General features: G+C 43.3%; 1 protein-coding gene across 1 annotated transcript; it reads left to right on the plus strand.

Annotated features, from left to right (window-relative positions):
• The first annotated feature begins 1,061 nt into the window (after positions 1-1,061).
• Positions 1,062-14,816, plus strand: LOC118018215 (acyl-coenzyme A amino acid N-acyltransferase 2-like). The gene is made up of 4 exons (XM_035016668.1): positions 1,062-1,909; positions 10,196-10,695; positions 10,935-11,137; positions 13,976-14,816. The coding sequence occupies exons 2-4, from the start codon at positions 10,233-10,235 to the stop codon at positions 14,567-14,569; spliced, it is 1,260 nt and encodes a 419-aa protein (XP_034872559.1). The 5' UTR covers positions 1,062-1,909; positions 10,196-10,232; the 3' UTR covers positions 14,570-14,816.
• The last annotated feature ends 1,774 nt before the right edge of the window (positions 14,817-16,590 follow it).

Raw genomic sequence — 16,590 nt, forward strand, 5'->3', positions numbered from 1 at the left:
TTAAATACTTTTGTGTGCTTTTCACCTCTTAATCTGTCTTATGTCAGTTACATTCTCAGGCCCTGTAAATATACCTAAAGAAGGTGTGCATAGAGAAAGGGAGAGAGATTGATGGATTTTAAGGAATTGGCTTGTGTGATTGCAGGGGCTCAAATCTTCAGGGCAGGTCAGCAGGCTTTGGGGTCCCAGGTAAGAGTTGATGTTGCAGACGTGGGTCTGAGGGCAGACTGCAGGTAGATATCCTTCTACCCTAGAGGACCTCAGTCCTTCCTGCAAGGTTCACACCTGCTAGTGATAACTGCTAAGGTCTCTTCCCTACACAGTCATCACTTCACTGCCCAGTGTCCCTACTCCTCGTTTGCTGTAGCCCTTAGGGGCCCATGGACTGCTAGGTTCCCCAGTGTTTTCCATTCTGGGCAGCAGAGTGGAGAAGACCTGGCTCTGTGCCAGCCTGACCTGCTCCCCCTTGATTACCTGGGTGCTGGAACCTCCTGACTTGCCCACCCTTTCCTGCACTGCTCTTAGAATCTTCATGAAGGGGCACCTAGGGGGCTCAGTCGGTTAAGCGACTGCCTTCAACTCAGGTCATGATCCCAGGGTCCTGGGATCGAGCCCCTCATTGGGCTCTCTGCTCAGCGGGAAGCCTGCTTCTCCCTCTCCCACTCCCCCTGCTTGTGTTCCCTCTCTCGCTGTCTCTCTCTCTGTCAATTAAATAAATAAATAAAATCTTAAAAAAAAAAAAACTTAAAAAAAAAAAGAATCTTCATGAAAATGACACTGATCCCACCCTGGGACCTGATCTTGGGAATTAGTCCCTCAACTGGGAGACTTGCTATCCTGCCAAGGTACCTCTCATCCACTGGGAGAGCTGTGTGCGGAGGCACCATTCTCTTTCCTTAGTACCTCCAACCTGCCCATGACTTCCCTTGACTTCCAAGATCAGCCCTCTTCCCTCAAGGCTTATATTTCACCTTCAATACATTTACATATCACTCCCATTTAAGAAGTCAGAAGCACAAGGAAAGTTAAGCAATCTGCCTGAGGTCAGTCCCACGGATAGTTGAGGAGTCCGGGTTCCAGTCTAGGTCTCTCTGGTTCCAGAGACGGGTGGTCTCCCAGCTACACCTCACTGGCTGCAAAAGGTGCAAAAATGAAAAGTCACAGTGCCCTCCCTCAAGCAAGTCACCACCTGGAGGCACAGTCTACAATCTGTAAACTTGATCATTTGTACATTTTGACAATGGACATCGGCTGAGGAGATTAACAGTGGGGCAGACTTCAGAGGTTCTGGCCCCAGGGAAGCATTTTTGCATTGGGAGGGCTTCTGTTGTCCCTTGGAAGAGTGGTTGACAGACCCAGCTATGCCTTAGCAATCCCCTGCTAAACATACAAATCCCAGGACCTTACTCCAGTTGGAATCTCCAGGTGCAGGGGCCCAGGAACCTTGACTTAACAGGCCCCTCGGGTGAGTCTTCAGCCCACACTGCTTGGAGGCTAGATATCTGGGACTTTCCTTGTTAAACACGATCAAAAAAGGCAGTTGCCTAAGAGAGCACCGACTCCAAGGAGGCAATGGAGAAGGGTTTGCAGGAAAGGAGACCAGAACTGGGAGTGGAGAGGAGTCAGGGAAGTGCTTAGAAACCAGAGCTATGTGATGAAACCCGAGATCCATTGTGAAACACCTGGACTGAGAGGTGCCCCAGCTGCACTGAGACCCTGCCCTGACCCCGTGACAGCAGGGCCCATAGTCCTGTCCCTGGGGACATAAGAGGAAGGAGCAGCTGACAGTTTGGTGAGGGAGAGCAGGCTAGCGGGTGCCTGGCTGGCTCAGTTGGAAGAATAGACTGGGGAAGCTAGTTGGCTCAGCAAGCCGCCCTACTCCAGACTGCTCCCGGCAGCTGAACTCAGGGTGAGTGCGGGGGAGTCGGGCTGTCACGGCCTGGCCTGGCTGAGGGCTGCGCAGTATTCGGCAGGGCACCCGGGAAGGTGGCTTTCATTCAGCTGTGTGCATTCCTCTCAGCTGGGCGGCTAGCGCAGCTCACTGGGGGACCTGCGAGGACCGACGCCTCCCTCATGGGTGGCCGATTGCTCGGCCACGCGGATCTATGTTTTAGAAGCATCCACCTAACAAGAGATCCTTTAGAGATTGTTTTGGGGGCAAAGTGCACACTCAGCTGCAAAGTCAGGGTCCTCTTACTCGTGTGAACTTATGGAGAGATTGTTTCTTGACTTGGGAAATTTGTCTCTGAGACTTACTGCTTGGAAGGTTGAGGGGGGTGGTAGGGAAGGAAGTACCTGTGATGAAGAAGAAAAGCCCCTAAAGGGAAAGGACTTTTGTTTCTTGATTAGTAGGTTTAACTCCGGTGGGTGACCTTCTGCTCTCTTTCTTTCTTTGTTTCCTGCCATCTATTGTGTTAGCGTCCTACCAGTTCCTGGCTGCCTTTTCTCCAAGATAGGTCAAGTTCTCCCAGGGGTGTAACCATACCCTTCCCCATGGGAGTCTGGAACCTGCTTCACAAAATGGCTTTCAGCTTTCAGCCCAAGAGGTTGCTTCCACATTGCCGAGGGCTCTCTCTGCAACCACTGGGAGGCTCATCCTGTTTGAAGCAGATTATGTGCCTGGCACTATTCTAGAAACTGAGGAATAGAATGTTGAGCAAGGGGTAATTCTTGCCCTTGAGGAATAATTAACAATCTGGACTAGTGCTGTTCAGTGGAGTATTCTAGGCTGATGGAAATAGTCTCTATCTGAATTGCCCAGTGTAGTAGCCACTAGTTACGTGTGGCTATTGAGCAATTAAAATGTGGTTACTGTGACTGAGGAATTAAAATTTTGTTTGTTTTTAATACACTGAAATTTAATTAGCTATATGTGGCTGGAGGCCACTACACTGGATAGAGCAAAAAGGGAGGGAGAGAAAGAAGCAGATTTTTACAATATCACTTACAATATGCTAAGTGTTATAATGAGACGGTTGGACTAGTAAGTAGGTTGGGGTGACTTGTAAAAGCTTTGATTGAATCAGATTGTTATAACGGGCACCAAACACAAAGGGAAGTCCAACTCCAAGACTGACAGATTCAGCTGGTAAAGAAATAGTAGCCCCTGTTAGATTCAGACAGTTTATTATTTACATAGATAATGAAGGCAAGAGAAGCCAAAGGCACCAGCTGTCTGAGTCCTGAATGATGGCACTGAAACAAAAGGGGCCCCGTGACCTCGACACAGTTGCAGGTACCCCGTTGCTGAGGATCCAACTCCAGACTGCAGCAAAACTGTCCCAGAGCCTGTAGCCGTGCCCCGAAGTCCTCTATGCCTCTCTGGAACCAGGGAGGTGGGGGGAAAAGCTGTCTCATAGCAGCCTCCCGTAAGATAGGGAGAGACAATTAAGAGCTACAAACTTCCACGTATAAAATAAATAAGTCATCAGGTACAGCATAGGGAATATACAGCCAATAACATTGTAATAACTTTGTATGATGACACATGGTAACTAAACCTTTCACGTTGATCATTTGGTAATGTACAGTTGTCCAATGTTGTACACCTGAAACTAATATCATATGTCCATTCTATAACAATTTAAAAAAAAAAGGATAAGAGGGGCACCTGGGTGGCTCAGTTGGTTAAGCGACTGCCTTCGGCTCAGGTCATGATCCTGGAGTCCTAGGATCGAGTCCTGCAGCGGGCAGGCTGTGTGGGGGGGGCGGGGGGGGCGGTCCCTGCTCAGCAGGGAGTCTGCTTCTCCCTCTGACCTTCCCCCCTCTCATGTGCTCTCTCTCTCTCTCTCTCTCTCATTCTCTCTCTCAAATAAATAAATAAAATCTTTAAAAAGAAAAAAAAGGATAAGAGAGACAGGTGAGAAAACAATCTTGTGAAGCCCCCTCGAAAGATTGCCTGTCTTGCCACGTTCTTGCGATTGCAAGGCATCCCATCCAGATTTAGGTCCTGGTGGTGCAAGTTTTGCCTGTAGACACAGGGAAACCCTCCAGGGTGCTGTGGTGGAACCATTCCCCTGCAAAGGGTCTTAATGCTAGGCCAGAGGATTTAGACCTCCCCCATCACCCTTCAGCCATTGGAAGTTTAAAGCAGGAGAGAGATTCGATTATTTTTGTGTTGAGATCTGTCTGACAATATTGCAGAGATTAGACTGGGAAGTGAAAAAGCCTGTAAACAGGGAAGAAGAATTAGGTAAATGGATGAGAGTTTATGGGAATGAAGTGGAGCACAATCAATAAGCATTTTTTTTTTAAGATTTTATTTATTTTTTGACAGAGAGAGAAAGAGCGAGAGAGGGAACACAAGCAGGGGGAGTGGGAGAGGGAGAAGCAGGATTCCCACCGAGCGGGGAGCCTGATGCGGTTCTCGATCCCAGGACCCTGGGATCATGACCGGAGCCGAAGGCAGACGCTTAACGACTAAGCCACCCAGGCGCCCCAATCAATAAGCATTCTGAATAATCAGTTGAATACCAGGAAGTGAAGGGCTCCATGTGCAGTGAATGTGACAAAGACAAATCAGACAGGATCCTGCCCTCAAGAAATTTACAGATTCACAGGAAAGCAAAAACACAGCATAAATGGCTCTAGGATAAGAAGACATCCAAATGGCCAACAGACACATGAAAAAGTGCTCAATATTGCTCAGCATCAGGGAAATCCAAATCAAAACCTCAATGAGATACCACCTCACACCAGTCAGAATGGCTAAAATTAACAAGTCAGGAAACGACATGTTGGTGGAGATGCGGAGAAAGGGGAACCCTCCTACACTGTCGGTGGGAATGCAAGCTGGTGCAGCCACTCTGGAAAACTGTATGGAGGTTCCTCAAAAAGTTGAAAATAGAGCTACCATATGATCCAGCAATTGCACTACTGGGTATTTACCCCAAAGATACAAAAGTAGGGATCTGAAAGGGTACGTGCACCCCGATGTTTATAGCAGCAATGTCCACAATAGCCAAACTGTGGAAAGAGCCAAGATGTCCATCGACAGATGAATGGATAAAGAAGAGGTGGTGTATATATACAATGGAATATTATGCAGCCATCAAAAGGAATGAGATCTTGCCATTTGCAACGACGTGGATGGAACTGGAGGGTATTATGTTGAGCGAAATAAGTCAAACAGAGAAAGACATGTATCATATGATCTCACTGATATGAGGAATTCTTAATCACAGGAAACAAACTGAGGGTTGTTGGAGTGGGGGGTGGGGTGGGAGGGATGGGGTGACTGGGTGATAGACACTGGGGAGGGTATGTGCTCTGGTAAGCACTGTGAATTGTGCAAGACTGCTGAATCTCAGATCTGTACCTCTGAAACAAATAATGCAATATATGTTAAGAAAAAAAAAAGAAGAAGAAGAAGAAGAAGGTAGCAGGAGGGGAAGAATGAAGGGGGGGGAATCGGAGGGTAGACAAACCATGAGAGACGATGGACTCTGAAAAACAAACTGAGGGTTCTAGAGGGGAGGGGGGTGGGAGGATGGGGTAGCCTGGTGGTGGGTATTGAGGAGGGCACGTTCTGCATGGAGCACTGGGTGTTATGCACAAACAATGAATCATGGAACACTACATCTAAAACTAATGATGTAATGTATGGGGATTAACATAAGAATAAAAAAAAATGGCTCTAGGATAAGTTTCAGTAACATATTAAGTGCTCCGAGTGGCATGGCAGAGAGCCCAGAGGATAGAGTCATCTTCAGCTGGGTGTCCCTGTATACAGTAGGTGCTTTATTGATGATGATGACAATACAGCGTTGGACAGGATAAGCTTTCAGGCTTCTTACGACTTATTCTAGAAAATCTGTGAGGGTCTGCTTCTGAGAGGCAATAAGCCTTATTAACTAACAAAGGTATTAATTCCTATCACAGTATGTGGATTAGTTGGGATCCAATCGAGAATAAGACAATAGAAGTAGAATACAGGGAAAGCAGGAAAAAGTCACAAATATTAAGTGTGGCGAGAGGTAATAAGGAGAACGTTGGAGGGCTTTGGATATTAGGGGCAGGGCTAACTTGCCATACACCACTGGAAATAATATTGTACGAGTCCTTACCTCCCACTTCCCACCACTGTATTTTGGTATTTCCATTTTACCTTGTCCTTCTAGCTGAGGGAGATCGGTTCCCCTCAGTGCCTCAGGAAACGGTGGCACAACACAAAGGGAAAAACAGAAAAATGCTTTCCTGGCCTTTGGGTTACAAAAAAGCCTAATAGGATGATGTGAATTCCAAAAGTCACAAATAGGTGTGTTTTGTTTGGTACCCACCTTGGGGTTTTTGTTGTTTTTGTGTGTATGTGCTGTTTTGTGTTGTGTTGTTTTCAGGAGAACACATCTGAATGCCTTTAGATTGGGCAGATCTTCTTCAGTTCACTACAGTCTTATATTGCATTCCTTCTCACCGTTATCTGCAAACTGGTATGACCTGCTCGGCCCCTCCAGGTATCTGAATTTGGACCCCCTGGCATTCATTGTAAAATGGGTTTGGAAGAAGGCATAAAAACGTAGGAGCAGGGCGTTCCGGCCAAGTCTTTTGGCACCATACAAGTCACTGGGACTTACTTGGACTGCAAGGAAAAGCAGGTCTTTTAAATTCTGTGAGTACATCTCTGCCACCTGGAAGAACAAGGATTCAAAAGAGAAATTATGTTGAATCTCGAATAGTAGGAAAACCGCATTTTGTGCACATGTGAGTTTGTGGACTAAAATTCAATCCTACATTTCCATCATCAGTCCTGCCATACTGTGCATCAGGCTGTATCTGTCACTAAAAGCTTCAGAGTCAGGGAAAGGAAAAGATGAAACCAAAGACAAGAAAGTAGTAAAAAAGAAACAAGGGTAGGAGAGGCCAGGAAAAAAAATGCACATTCACATTTCTACTGTCATTTGGGGAAAATAAATAAGATTTAAAAGAAGGGTTAGATGGCCTGGGTTAAAAATCTTGTTGCACCGTTAACACAGGCAAACTTGGGTAAGTCACTTGCTGAGTTCGATCTCCTAACTTATAATGACCACGAAAGGACCTTGGAAATTGGAAAAGCTTTATTATGGGAATTAATATCACCCGCGGCTAGCGTTTAGTAAGTGCCCAATAAATGTTTGCTGTTAGAGAAAAAAAGGGAACCAAGGGGAGAGTAGAATTCCAGTAGCCATTTAAAAGAACCAGGCCCTTTACTTGTCAAATGATTGTGGTATATGATTGCCCTTTCAGTTTTCCTGGAGCTGTCGCTGCATTTTAAAATTATTTGTTAAAGACAATGCACATGGGACAGGACAACTTATATTACCAGCTAGTGTAAATCCCATCGGTTAGTAGCTTCATTGTAAAGACAGACTTTTTGGCATGTCGACTCTTGTGAAATGACTCAGAAGATGGTAATTCCCCATTTCGGATCTCATGAGACATGCATCTGGTCCTTTAATCCTCTTCCTCCACTTTAAATTTATCTTCAAAAATCAGCCTATTGGACCATCAGACATGTTTATAAAAGGCAAATGCTTACTAAAATATAAAAGAGTGGCATAATAAATAACAAAGGGAGGAAAATTCTTTTTTTTTTCAAAGATTTTTAAAAATTTTATTTATTTTCAAGGGGCAGGCAGAGGGAGAAGCCGGCTCCACACTGAGCCGGCAGCCCGATGTGGGGCTGGATGCCAGGACCCTGGGATCATGACCTGAGCCGAAGGCAGATGCTTAACCGACTGAACCACCTAGGTGCCCTGAGAAAAATTCTTGAAAAAAACAATTCCTTATTACAATGCTCTTCTGATCCTGCCCCTACTTTACAATGCCTTTCTTACTCGGTCCACACTTTGCAATGCTTACAAATAATAGCAAAGTGTCAGAGCTCAGAGGAGTTGCAGTGTGTAAGAATTCATTTTTTGGAATGCAAATTTCCCTCCAATTTTCCTTTACAGCAGCAGGGTTTGTTTACTACCTTAACTCATTTCACAAAGTGGAAAGGGAGTTTGGAGTACGTGATTGAGGAAGGAGAAGCAAACATCATCAGCCTATCATCCTCCTCCCCGTGCAATAGAGTGCTCACTAACCATCAAGGGCCTCCTCTCTCTTGGATCCAAAACCGAAAATGAACATGATCCTTTTTCACACTGCCCTCATGGGATGAAAAACTTGTAAAGAAATCACTAATAGGACCACTCAATCACTATCCATCATTATGTGCACTATAATCACATGACATTTGAAGTTCAAAACAGTTTCTTTTTTTCTCAATTAAGAACTCTAGTGGAAACCCCTAGTAACATTTCACAAAACCTCAGGGTTCCTTAGAACCCCAGGTGTATAGGTACCAAGTCTTCTTTCACATGTGTGTTGTGTATGTGTGTATTTTAATTCTGGCTCTTCTTGTTTCTTGAATATAAGGGAATGATGGCACAGAGGCTTGATAAGTCTGAGGTCTGTTAGATTCACAGCCAACTTCTGGGAAGGCAATCTGTCAAACTTTGCCTTGGATCCTTACAAAATCCTCACAAAGGTACACCCATCACAAGATACAAGGTGTGAAAGACACTGACTTTATTTAGCCCATATTGCAAGGGTCGATGACTATGGGGTTACTGATCATCTGGTCCCTTCTTTGTCTTTGGTAGGGAAACCTGAGATAGCATTCACAAGCACACACCGTTGGCCTGACAAGTGGTCTTTCTCTCTCTCGTTTATTTGTTTCATGGTTCCTTTTTTGTGAAATCCATATCATTTTCTTGAGAGAACTGCTTCTTATAGGAATGTCACTCTCATCTAATCTCTGGCACACACTTTGGTGGAAATAGCAAAAATGTACACATAGAGTGAGAGTGACCATTATGGGGAATTTCTGACAAATCAGAGTGACTGGTGATCTCTGGGTCCCCATTCTAAATAGGCAAGGGGAAAACATCCCTGGCACATCTTGAATCAGGTATTCAGCCCTGATCCAATGCGCAGTGGCCATAGGTTGAAGTCACATGTTCAACATAGCTGCTGAGTCTCCATCCCTGGGCTTTAGGAGGCTTTTCTATCATTACAATTTGTATCAAGACTTTGTCAAAAAAAATGGCACATACCTATGTCAAAGTTTCATATAAGAAATTTCTTATAGAGCTAAACATTGGAAAGACCTCTCTTTTTCCTTTCCCTTGAGGACCTGGTAACTTTTTCTATGATAATAATTAGAACAATGGAACTGACCAAGTTACCTTTTCTCCTTTGGCTGTCACTAATTCGGTGCCAAACTTACAGCCCTCAAAAAGCTTTACTTTTCATGCTCTAGGTTTTCTTTGACCAATGCCTGATTTTGGTTCATACTTCCCCAATTCTATTTTATTCTTATTTTACTCTGCATCTGTTATCGGTAAATAGGTTCAACTTTTTTTTGTTGAGTATGAGGTATGGAAGAAAGGAGAAAAGTGAGGAGAGAGAAAAGAAAGGAAAGGAGAAAGGATGTAAAGAAGGAGGAAATACCCCAAATTTTGCTCATTAATGGAGCAGAGTACGAAATAGCTGACCCAATGTCTTTTACAGTCTCTTTACCACAAACGACATTTTGACGTTTATCAGTCCATCAGAAAGGCATAAAAGCAGAGACAAGATCATGGAGGTTTATTTTCCCTTAAAAGGAATAAATAATGGGAACACACAAAAAAAGCTGCAAGTTGGTCTTATTTAGAGGCTAAAACAAAAAATACACAACACCATAGTATATTTCTTGTTTATGTAACTCTACCCAGGTAGGTATGTGGCTTGAAAAGTAGCACTGATCCTTCCTATAATGGCTTTTCCATGCATTACCTCCTTAGATCCTAACAAACACCCTGTGAAGTAGGTCACACGGGTATTATCTCAACTGAGGAATTAAAGCTCAATTTACCCCAAACCATAAAATGAAGGTTTACTACAGTGTTATAATGGATAAGAGAGGGGGCTGTGGGTATCAGCCTTAGCTTGAATTTCCAGTTTTACTGTTAATTATTTATGAGGTTTTGAGCATGTCATTCAACCCGTTTCCTCATACGTAAAATGAGAATAATGAGTCCTCTTGCACGTCTTCTTTTCCCTCCTCTGAATGTTCTATATATTTTGCGTGAGGTCTCTAGAAGTAGAGCTTGGCCAGACCTAACGCAAGCCTTGTCTCAATCTTTCTCCTGGGATTTCGGTCTCCAGCTCCAAGTCTCCTCTCCCCCTCCAGGGCAGGGAATACCGCTTGGTCCCTTTGTGACTTGCCAATGTTCCAGCTGACAGCCACCCCAGCAAGCGCCCTCGTAGATGAGTCAGTGCACATCCAAGTGACAGGCCTGTCCCCGATGCAGTTGGTGACCCTAACGGCGTCTCTGAAGGATGAGAAGGGGAATGTGTTCCAGTCCAAAGCCTTCTACAAGGCGAACGAGGTTGGTGAGCTGGACCTAATGCAGGCTCCTGCATGTGGAGGCGACTACGTGGGGGTCCACCCGATGGGCCTCTTCTGGTCTCTGAAGCCCCAGAAGGGTTTCAGGAGGCTGCTTAAGAAGGATGTGATGAACAGCCCCTTTTGGGTCACTCTGAACCTGTATGACTCAGTTTGTTTCCAAGATTCCATCATAGGTGAACCCATGGCCAGCCAGGTGGTCCAGCGCTGGTTCTCAGCCCCTGGGGTACAGCGTATTCAGATCCGAAAAGGTCGGGTGCGAGGAGCCCTTTTCCTGCCTCCAGGTGAGACTAATCATTGGTGATAAAGGAAATGTTGTTGATGAATATGAAAACAAAAACAAATGGCATCACATTATTGGAGAACTAGTATTTCTCACAATAGTTTAAAACCAACATGCCATTGTGTGTGTGTGTGTGTGAAGGTGGAATTCAGTTTGTTCACCTTGTACTTACCCTCTTAGCCACTTGACCCTCTTTCCACTCTTTCTGATCCCATTCTCTTTTCTTTTTGTTGCTTTCAGGGGAAGGTCCTTTCCCAGGAGTCATTGATTTGTTTGGGGGCGGAGGGGGTCTGATTGAGTTTCGGGCCAGTCTTTTGGCTGCGCACGGATTTGCGGTGCTGGCCTTGGCCTACTTTGCCTACGAAGATCTGCCCAATTTACTGGAGGAGATCGACCTGGAATATTTTGAGGAAGCTGCTAACTTGCTACTAGCTCATCCCAAGGTAATTTAGAATACTTTTCATTCTACCTTGCAACATTATAGCAAAAAAAAAAAAAATCAGAAATGGCTGTTTTGCCTATTTTACCAATCTGTTTAGACTTGGGCATAGCACAGTTTACCCTTAAAATGGGGATGATAATGTCGACCTTGTAGGATTGTTGGGTTGCCGATCAGCTTCCTGGCACAAAAGACAATAAATGGTGGATAGATTATGGTTATTTTCAGCGGGGAAAAAAAAAAGCCAAGACTCCTTACGTTTGAAGTGCATGTGACTTATTCATCAGTGGCTCTTCTATTTTTATCAGCCACTGATCTCAAATGATGAATTCTCTGGCTTGACGTGGTTTTAAACTTCAATGATTGTCTCTGCATGGGGTAATGCTCCTGAGACTGAGAACATGCACAAGTTCAGTTTTAGAGCTGGGCCACAGGATCAGAGCAGAATTATTAGCAGAATGGAGGTGGCTGCACCATCAGATTAGCTGAATTAGCGCTTCAGTTAGTATCAGATCTCGGGGCAGAACTAAGCCCCAAGTAAGTATCCAAGGCCCCAAGCCAGGAAAGGAATCTAGAAAGGAAGGATCATTTTAGTACTCTGTCAAGTATTGTTGTACCATTGAAAATGTGGTCCACTGTCCAGAGGCCTTGGTATGACCAGAGAGCTATTTGAATGCAGACTCTCAGGCTGCAGCCCGGTCAGCATTTTAACAAGATCCCCAGGTGATTTGGATGCACATTCACGTTTGAGAAGGACTGAACTAGTACATCTCTTAATCCAGCTTTTTTTCTAGGAATTAAATATTAGATGAATTATAATCTAGACCTCTTGAAGAGGTCTCGAAGTACTGATGTTTGTGTTAGTGACTAAAAACAGACACATAGGAATAAATATCACACGGTCAGGTGTCTGGGTTGACATTCTGTTAAGCTGAAACATATAATTCTGGTTTTCCAGTTTGAAAATGTTCAAATATCAGCTATGTTTTATGGCTCAACCTGTCATGGTAAAACAATCATACCGGCCAACATTTATTAAACGACTCTGTTTGACTCTCTGCTAAATACTCTAAAAGCACTCGTATTTAACACTCACAGTTACTTTGTGATGTGAGTACTGTGGACATCCTCATTTTTCAGATGAGAAGGCACACTCAGATTAAGTCACGTGTCAGAACTAGACAGCCCTTGTGGCAATGTCTTTGCTACAGACCATTAGGTTATCCTGACTCTGTGACTTGGATCATTCTCTCTCTGGAGAGCCTTGACTCTTCTCTAGGAGGCATGAGGCCCTGTCTCCTATCAGAGTATTATTAGTATCTTCATCTTCAGTGTTATGCTATCATCGGCATCAAATATATGTGTGAATTTTCTAAGCATATTTGGCTCTCTTTTAAAGGATTGTTTGGAAGGAATTAAATCCCAGATAAAATTTTCAAGTTAAAAAAAAAAATTTTTTTTTTTCATTTCAAATGCCCCTATTTGTGACATTATCTGAGGAGGAAGTGCAATTGGCAAAATTCAATTTAGATTTGGTATCATCAGAAGAGAGTCAATTCCCACCTCGGCCCCTTGATACTTTTATAACCTTAATTTAAGCAAGACTCGTAGACTTCCTGAATCTCTGGGTTCTTATTGGAAGGACAAGCTGAGACAATTTATGTGTAAAGCACTTAGCTGAGGACCCAGCATACAGTAAACTCTTGATAAATTCACCTTGTCATCCTTGCCCATCTGTTTTTCCCCTCTCTCCCTTCCCTGCATCCTCAACCAGTCCCAAAGTGCTTTAGGGTCTGTTCCCCAATCTTTCTCAATACGTCACACCCTCTTCACGCTCCCTGCCACTGTTTTAGTTTGCTCCCTCATCACTGCCCCTTTGTGGTATAGCCATTGTGTAGTTTCCCCTCTCCAGTGATGATAGTCTCCTCCCTCGCTCCCAAGTCCGTTCTTCTTATGGATGGTTCCCAAACGTAGAAGCACACGGGATTTCCTGGGGGATATGTGCTAGTATGAGTTTCTTGGGCCCATTCAGACCTATTGAAGTAGAAACTTGAAAACTGGATCTCAGAAAGCTCTAATTAAAAAAAAAAACAGCTTTTTTTTTTAGGTGATCTGATGACAGGTGCTGGGCATACAACTGTAAGCAAAGTAAACATATCAGGCTGCTATGTATTTGCTTCTCTGTCCAAAATGCCCTTCCTTTCCCTACTCATCTTCCAAACTTCTTCCTTCCTTCTGCTCCCTCAGCCTTCCACAGAATTAAGGACCCCTTCCTACGACCTACTACTTTTCCTATTAGACGGGGCGCTGGAATTCAATTGTTTCTAAAATCCGAGTCTTTTATCTTTACCCTCCCAATGCTTCCATGATTAGCTCTTGGATTAATGGATGTGCAAAACCTGTGCAGCCATAAACTGCTATTTAAACATGAATAACACCTACATAGTATTCAAAAGAACCCGGGAAACCTCTTTTCCTAGCTGGAAAGAAGAATTTGATTCCTAAGTTTACCTGCTTCTACAGGTGATGTTGAATGTTGCTGGTGCATTTAAACTCTTTTTGCTTTTATGGAACTCTGCCTTTGATGAAGAGTTTTTATTTCTATTGTTTCACTAAATCCTTCTAACGATCCTGCAGGGTAGGGAGTATTATCACTCCCATAAGACAATAAGGCTTCCAGAAGGCAAGGAGGCAATGCTTTCAGTCACAGAAGCTGGTAAACCCCAGCGCTAGGACTCCCATCCCATATTGTCTGACCGTTTCCATGACACTAGCTTGCTGGCCTGCAGGGCAGCTCCTTCGAGTGTGGCATCTGATGGGTTCCCTTTATTTTGTGCTGCAGGTCCAAATGCCAGGAATCGGAGTGATCTCTGTGAGCAAAGGTGCAGAGATCGGACTGGCCATGGCCTGCTTCCTGAAGCAGGTGGTAGCCACCATCTGCATCAATGGGCCCAATGCCATCTATGAATTTCCGCTCAGGTACAAAGATCTGGTTATAACACCCATCCCCTCGTTTATGGAGCGCATGCAGTATGACATCTCAGGGTCTATGCGACTCCGTCACTACAGGGGGGATCCCCGGGATGAACTGAATCAGCAGAGCGTGCTTCCTATTGAGAAGGCCCAGGGTCCAATCCTCTTCGTGGTGGGAGAGAATGATGAATGCTTGAATAGCAAGGAGCATGCTGAGCAGGCCCTGCACCAGCTCTGGAGCCACGGGAGAAACAATGGAAGGATGCTGGCGTACCCTGGGGCGGGCCATCTCATAGAGCCGCCCTATACACCCCTGTGTTATGCCTCCCCAAACAAGAACTCTTTTTGTTCCCTGCTCTGGGGAGGGGACCGCATTGCCCACGCTGCAGCCCAGGAGCACTCCTGGGGAGAGATGCTGAAATTCTTCAGGCAACACCTTATTCAAACCAGTAGGAAACTCTGAGCCAGGGCTCAGTGTGATGATGGAGTGGGGAGACATAAAAAATGAGAATAAGGCAAGGAGATGATGGGAAGAGGGGGTTCTTCTGACTTCTCTAGATTCACTGTTATCTTGAATCAGTTGGAAGGAGATAGGGCAAAAATCAAGGGCCAAGGGCACAGGTTCAATATCTGACAAATTTGTATGTGATTTGAATTTTTTGTAAACTGAGTGTTAGTTTATATGCACCAGGGTACATTGCTATCTCAAAATTGTGATACCCTTGCAAATTGAATAATCTTTTGTTTCCCAGGTAGGGATCCCTTGGACCCAGGTATTTCCAATCTAGATGAATTCTCTGGAACTTCCAAGTTACTTGTGGAAAAACAAGTAACTTCTGTTTAAAATTGAGTTTCTGACATTTGATATGAAAAGTTCTAAGGCCACCAACAAATGTAACGCTCATTATAGATTTCCGATAGATGCTTTATTTTTTTCTCAGAATAGTGATGTTTCTTTTTATCCCTAAAATATATTTCTTTTTATAATTTAATCAGGAATGGGATTGAATTTAATCACATGCCTTTATAGCATTTATTGAAATTAGTTATTGAAGTTAGTTAATATAGTTAAAGCAATTACAACAGTCCAGGTATGCAGCGATCAGTGTATCAGAATTGGCTATAATTATTTTCATAATGCTTTTTTTGTTTTTGTTTTTGTTTTTTTGGTTTTTGGGGTTTTTTTTCTTTTTTGTGTGTTTTTTGTTGTTGTTGTTCATAATGCTTTCTTCCTTCAATCTGTTAATGTGGTGAATTACATTCATTAATGGACTCATGTTGCTTTTGCATCTAATTTTACTAGATGATTTATTCATACTGACTAATACGGGTTTTAAAATTTCTTTTGGAGCCAACCTGGTCATTCCTATTTTCTCAGAATTTCACCCATATTTTCTAGAACAGTTTTTTCACTTATAATTTTGCACATATCCCCTATTATTTATTTGCATGCTTTCTCTTTTTTCCTCTCAGTCTGACTTACCAAATATTTTTCTATTTTTATTGATCTTTTCCAAGAACAGTTTTTGGTTTGTTTTTTTGGTCTTTTCCTCCTGATTCCTTGATTTCTGTTGTTTTAAAATAAATTCATTCCTTCTTCCATTTTTGTGTTTATTTTTCTGGCAGTGTTCTCATTTTGTTAATTTCTAGATAGTTTCCGATTTATTCCCCCACACTTTGAATCCAAGAGTAACTTTACCAAAGCACAAGGTATCAGACTATAGATACTTACTGATCATAAGGGGAAGGCGTGAGGAATTTTGCAGTGGAGGATGAGATTGTTACCACCTGAACCCACTGATCAGACTTAGCATCTCTTAAAATAGTCATTTTTACATAATGTGCTTCTTGATGAGATGTAATGTGGAGTGCCTAGTACTACTTAGATTACTTCTAACAACGCGATTAAACTTGCACCTCGTCAAACTTTTAGATCAAACTTCTTACTGATACAGTGGCTAGAGACCAGTTAAACAATCCTATAAGGAGACGGACAAATCCAGGTTGTAGGTCATTCTATAACTTGGTCTCACCATAAGTTAATTAGCAACTGACCTGGTTTTTTCAGAAGCTGGTTGCATGAAAAAATTTGGGATTTTTTTTCTTTGTGGGATTCTGCTCCCCACCCCCCCGCTTTTTTTGAGTTGGAGTGAGCTGTGGGACTATCAAACATTAAGAGACTTAAGAGACATATCAACCAAATGCTATTTGTGGGCTTCGTTTGAACAAAATAACTGTAAAAAGGTATTTTGGGGACAATTAGAAAAATCTGAATATGGAATGGATACTAAATGATACTGTGAAATTGTTATTATCTTGTTAGGTGTTATAATGGTATTGTGGTCATGTAAAAAGTCACTTTTAGATAAAGATGCATACTGATATATTTAAAGGTGGAGGGTTGAGATATCTGGGAATTGTTTTAAAATACTGCAGGAATATGGCAAAATGTGAATAATTATTACTTCTAGATTATGGCTATAG

The sequence above is a fragment of the Mirounga leonina genome, unplaced genomic scaffold (assembly GCF_011800145.1).
Source record: "Mirounga leonina isolate KUSES-001 unplaced genomic scaffold, KU_Mleo_1.0 Mir_170, whole genome shotgun sequence".
Taxonomy (NCBI): Eukaryota; Metazoa; Chordata; class Mammalia; order Carnivora; family Phocidae; genus Mirounga; species Mirounga leonina.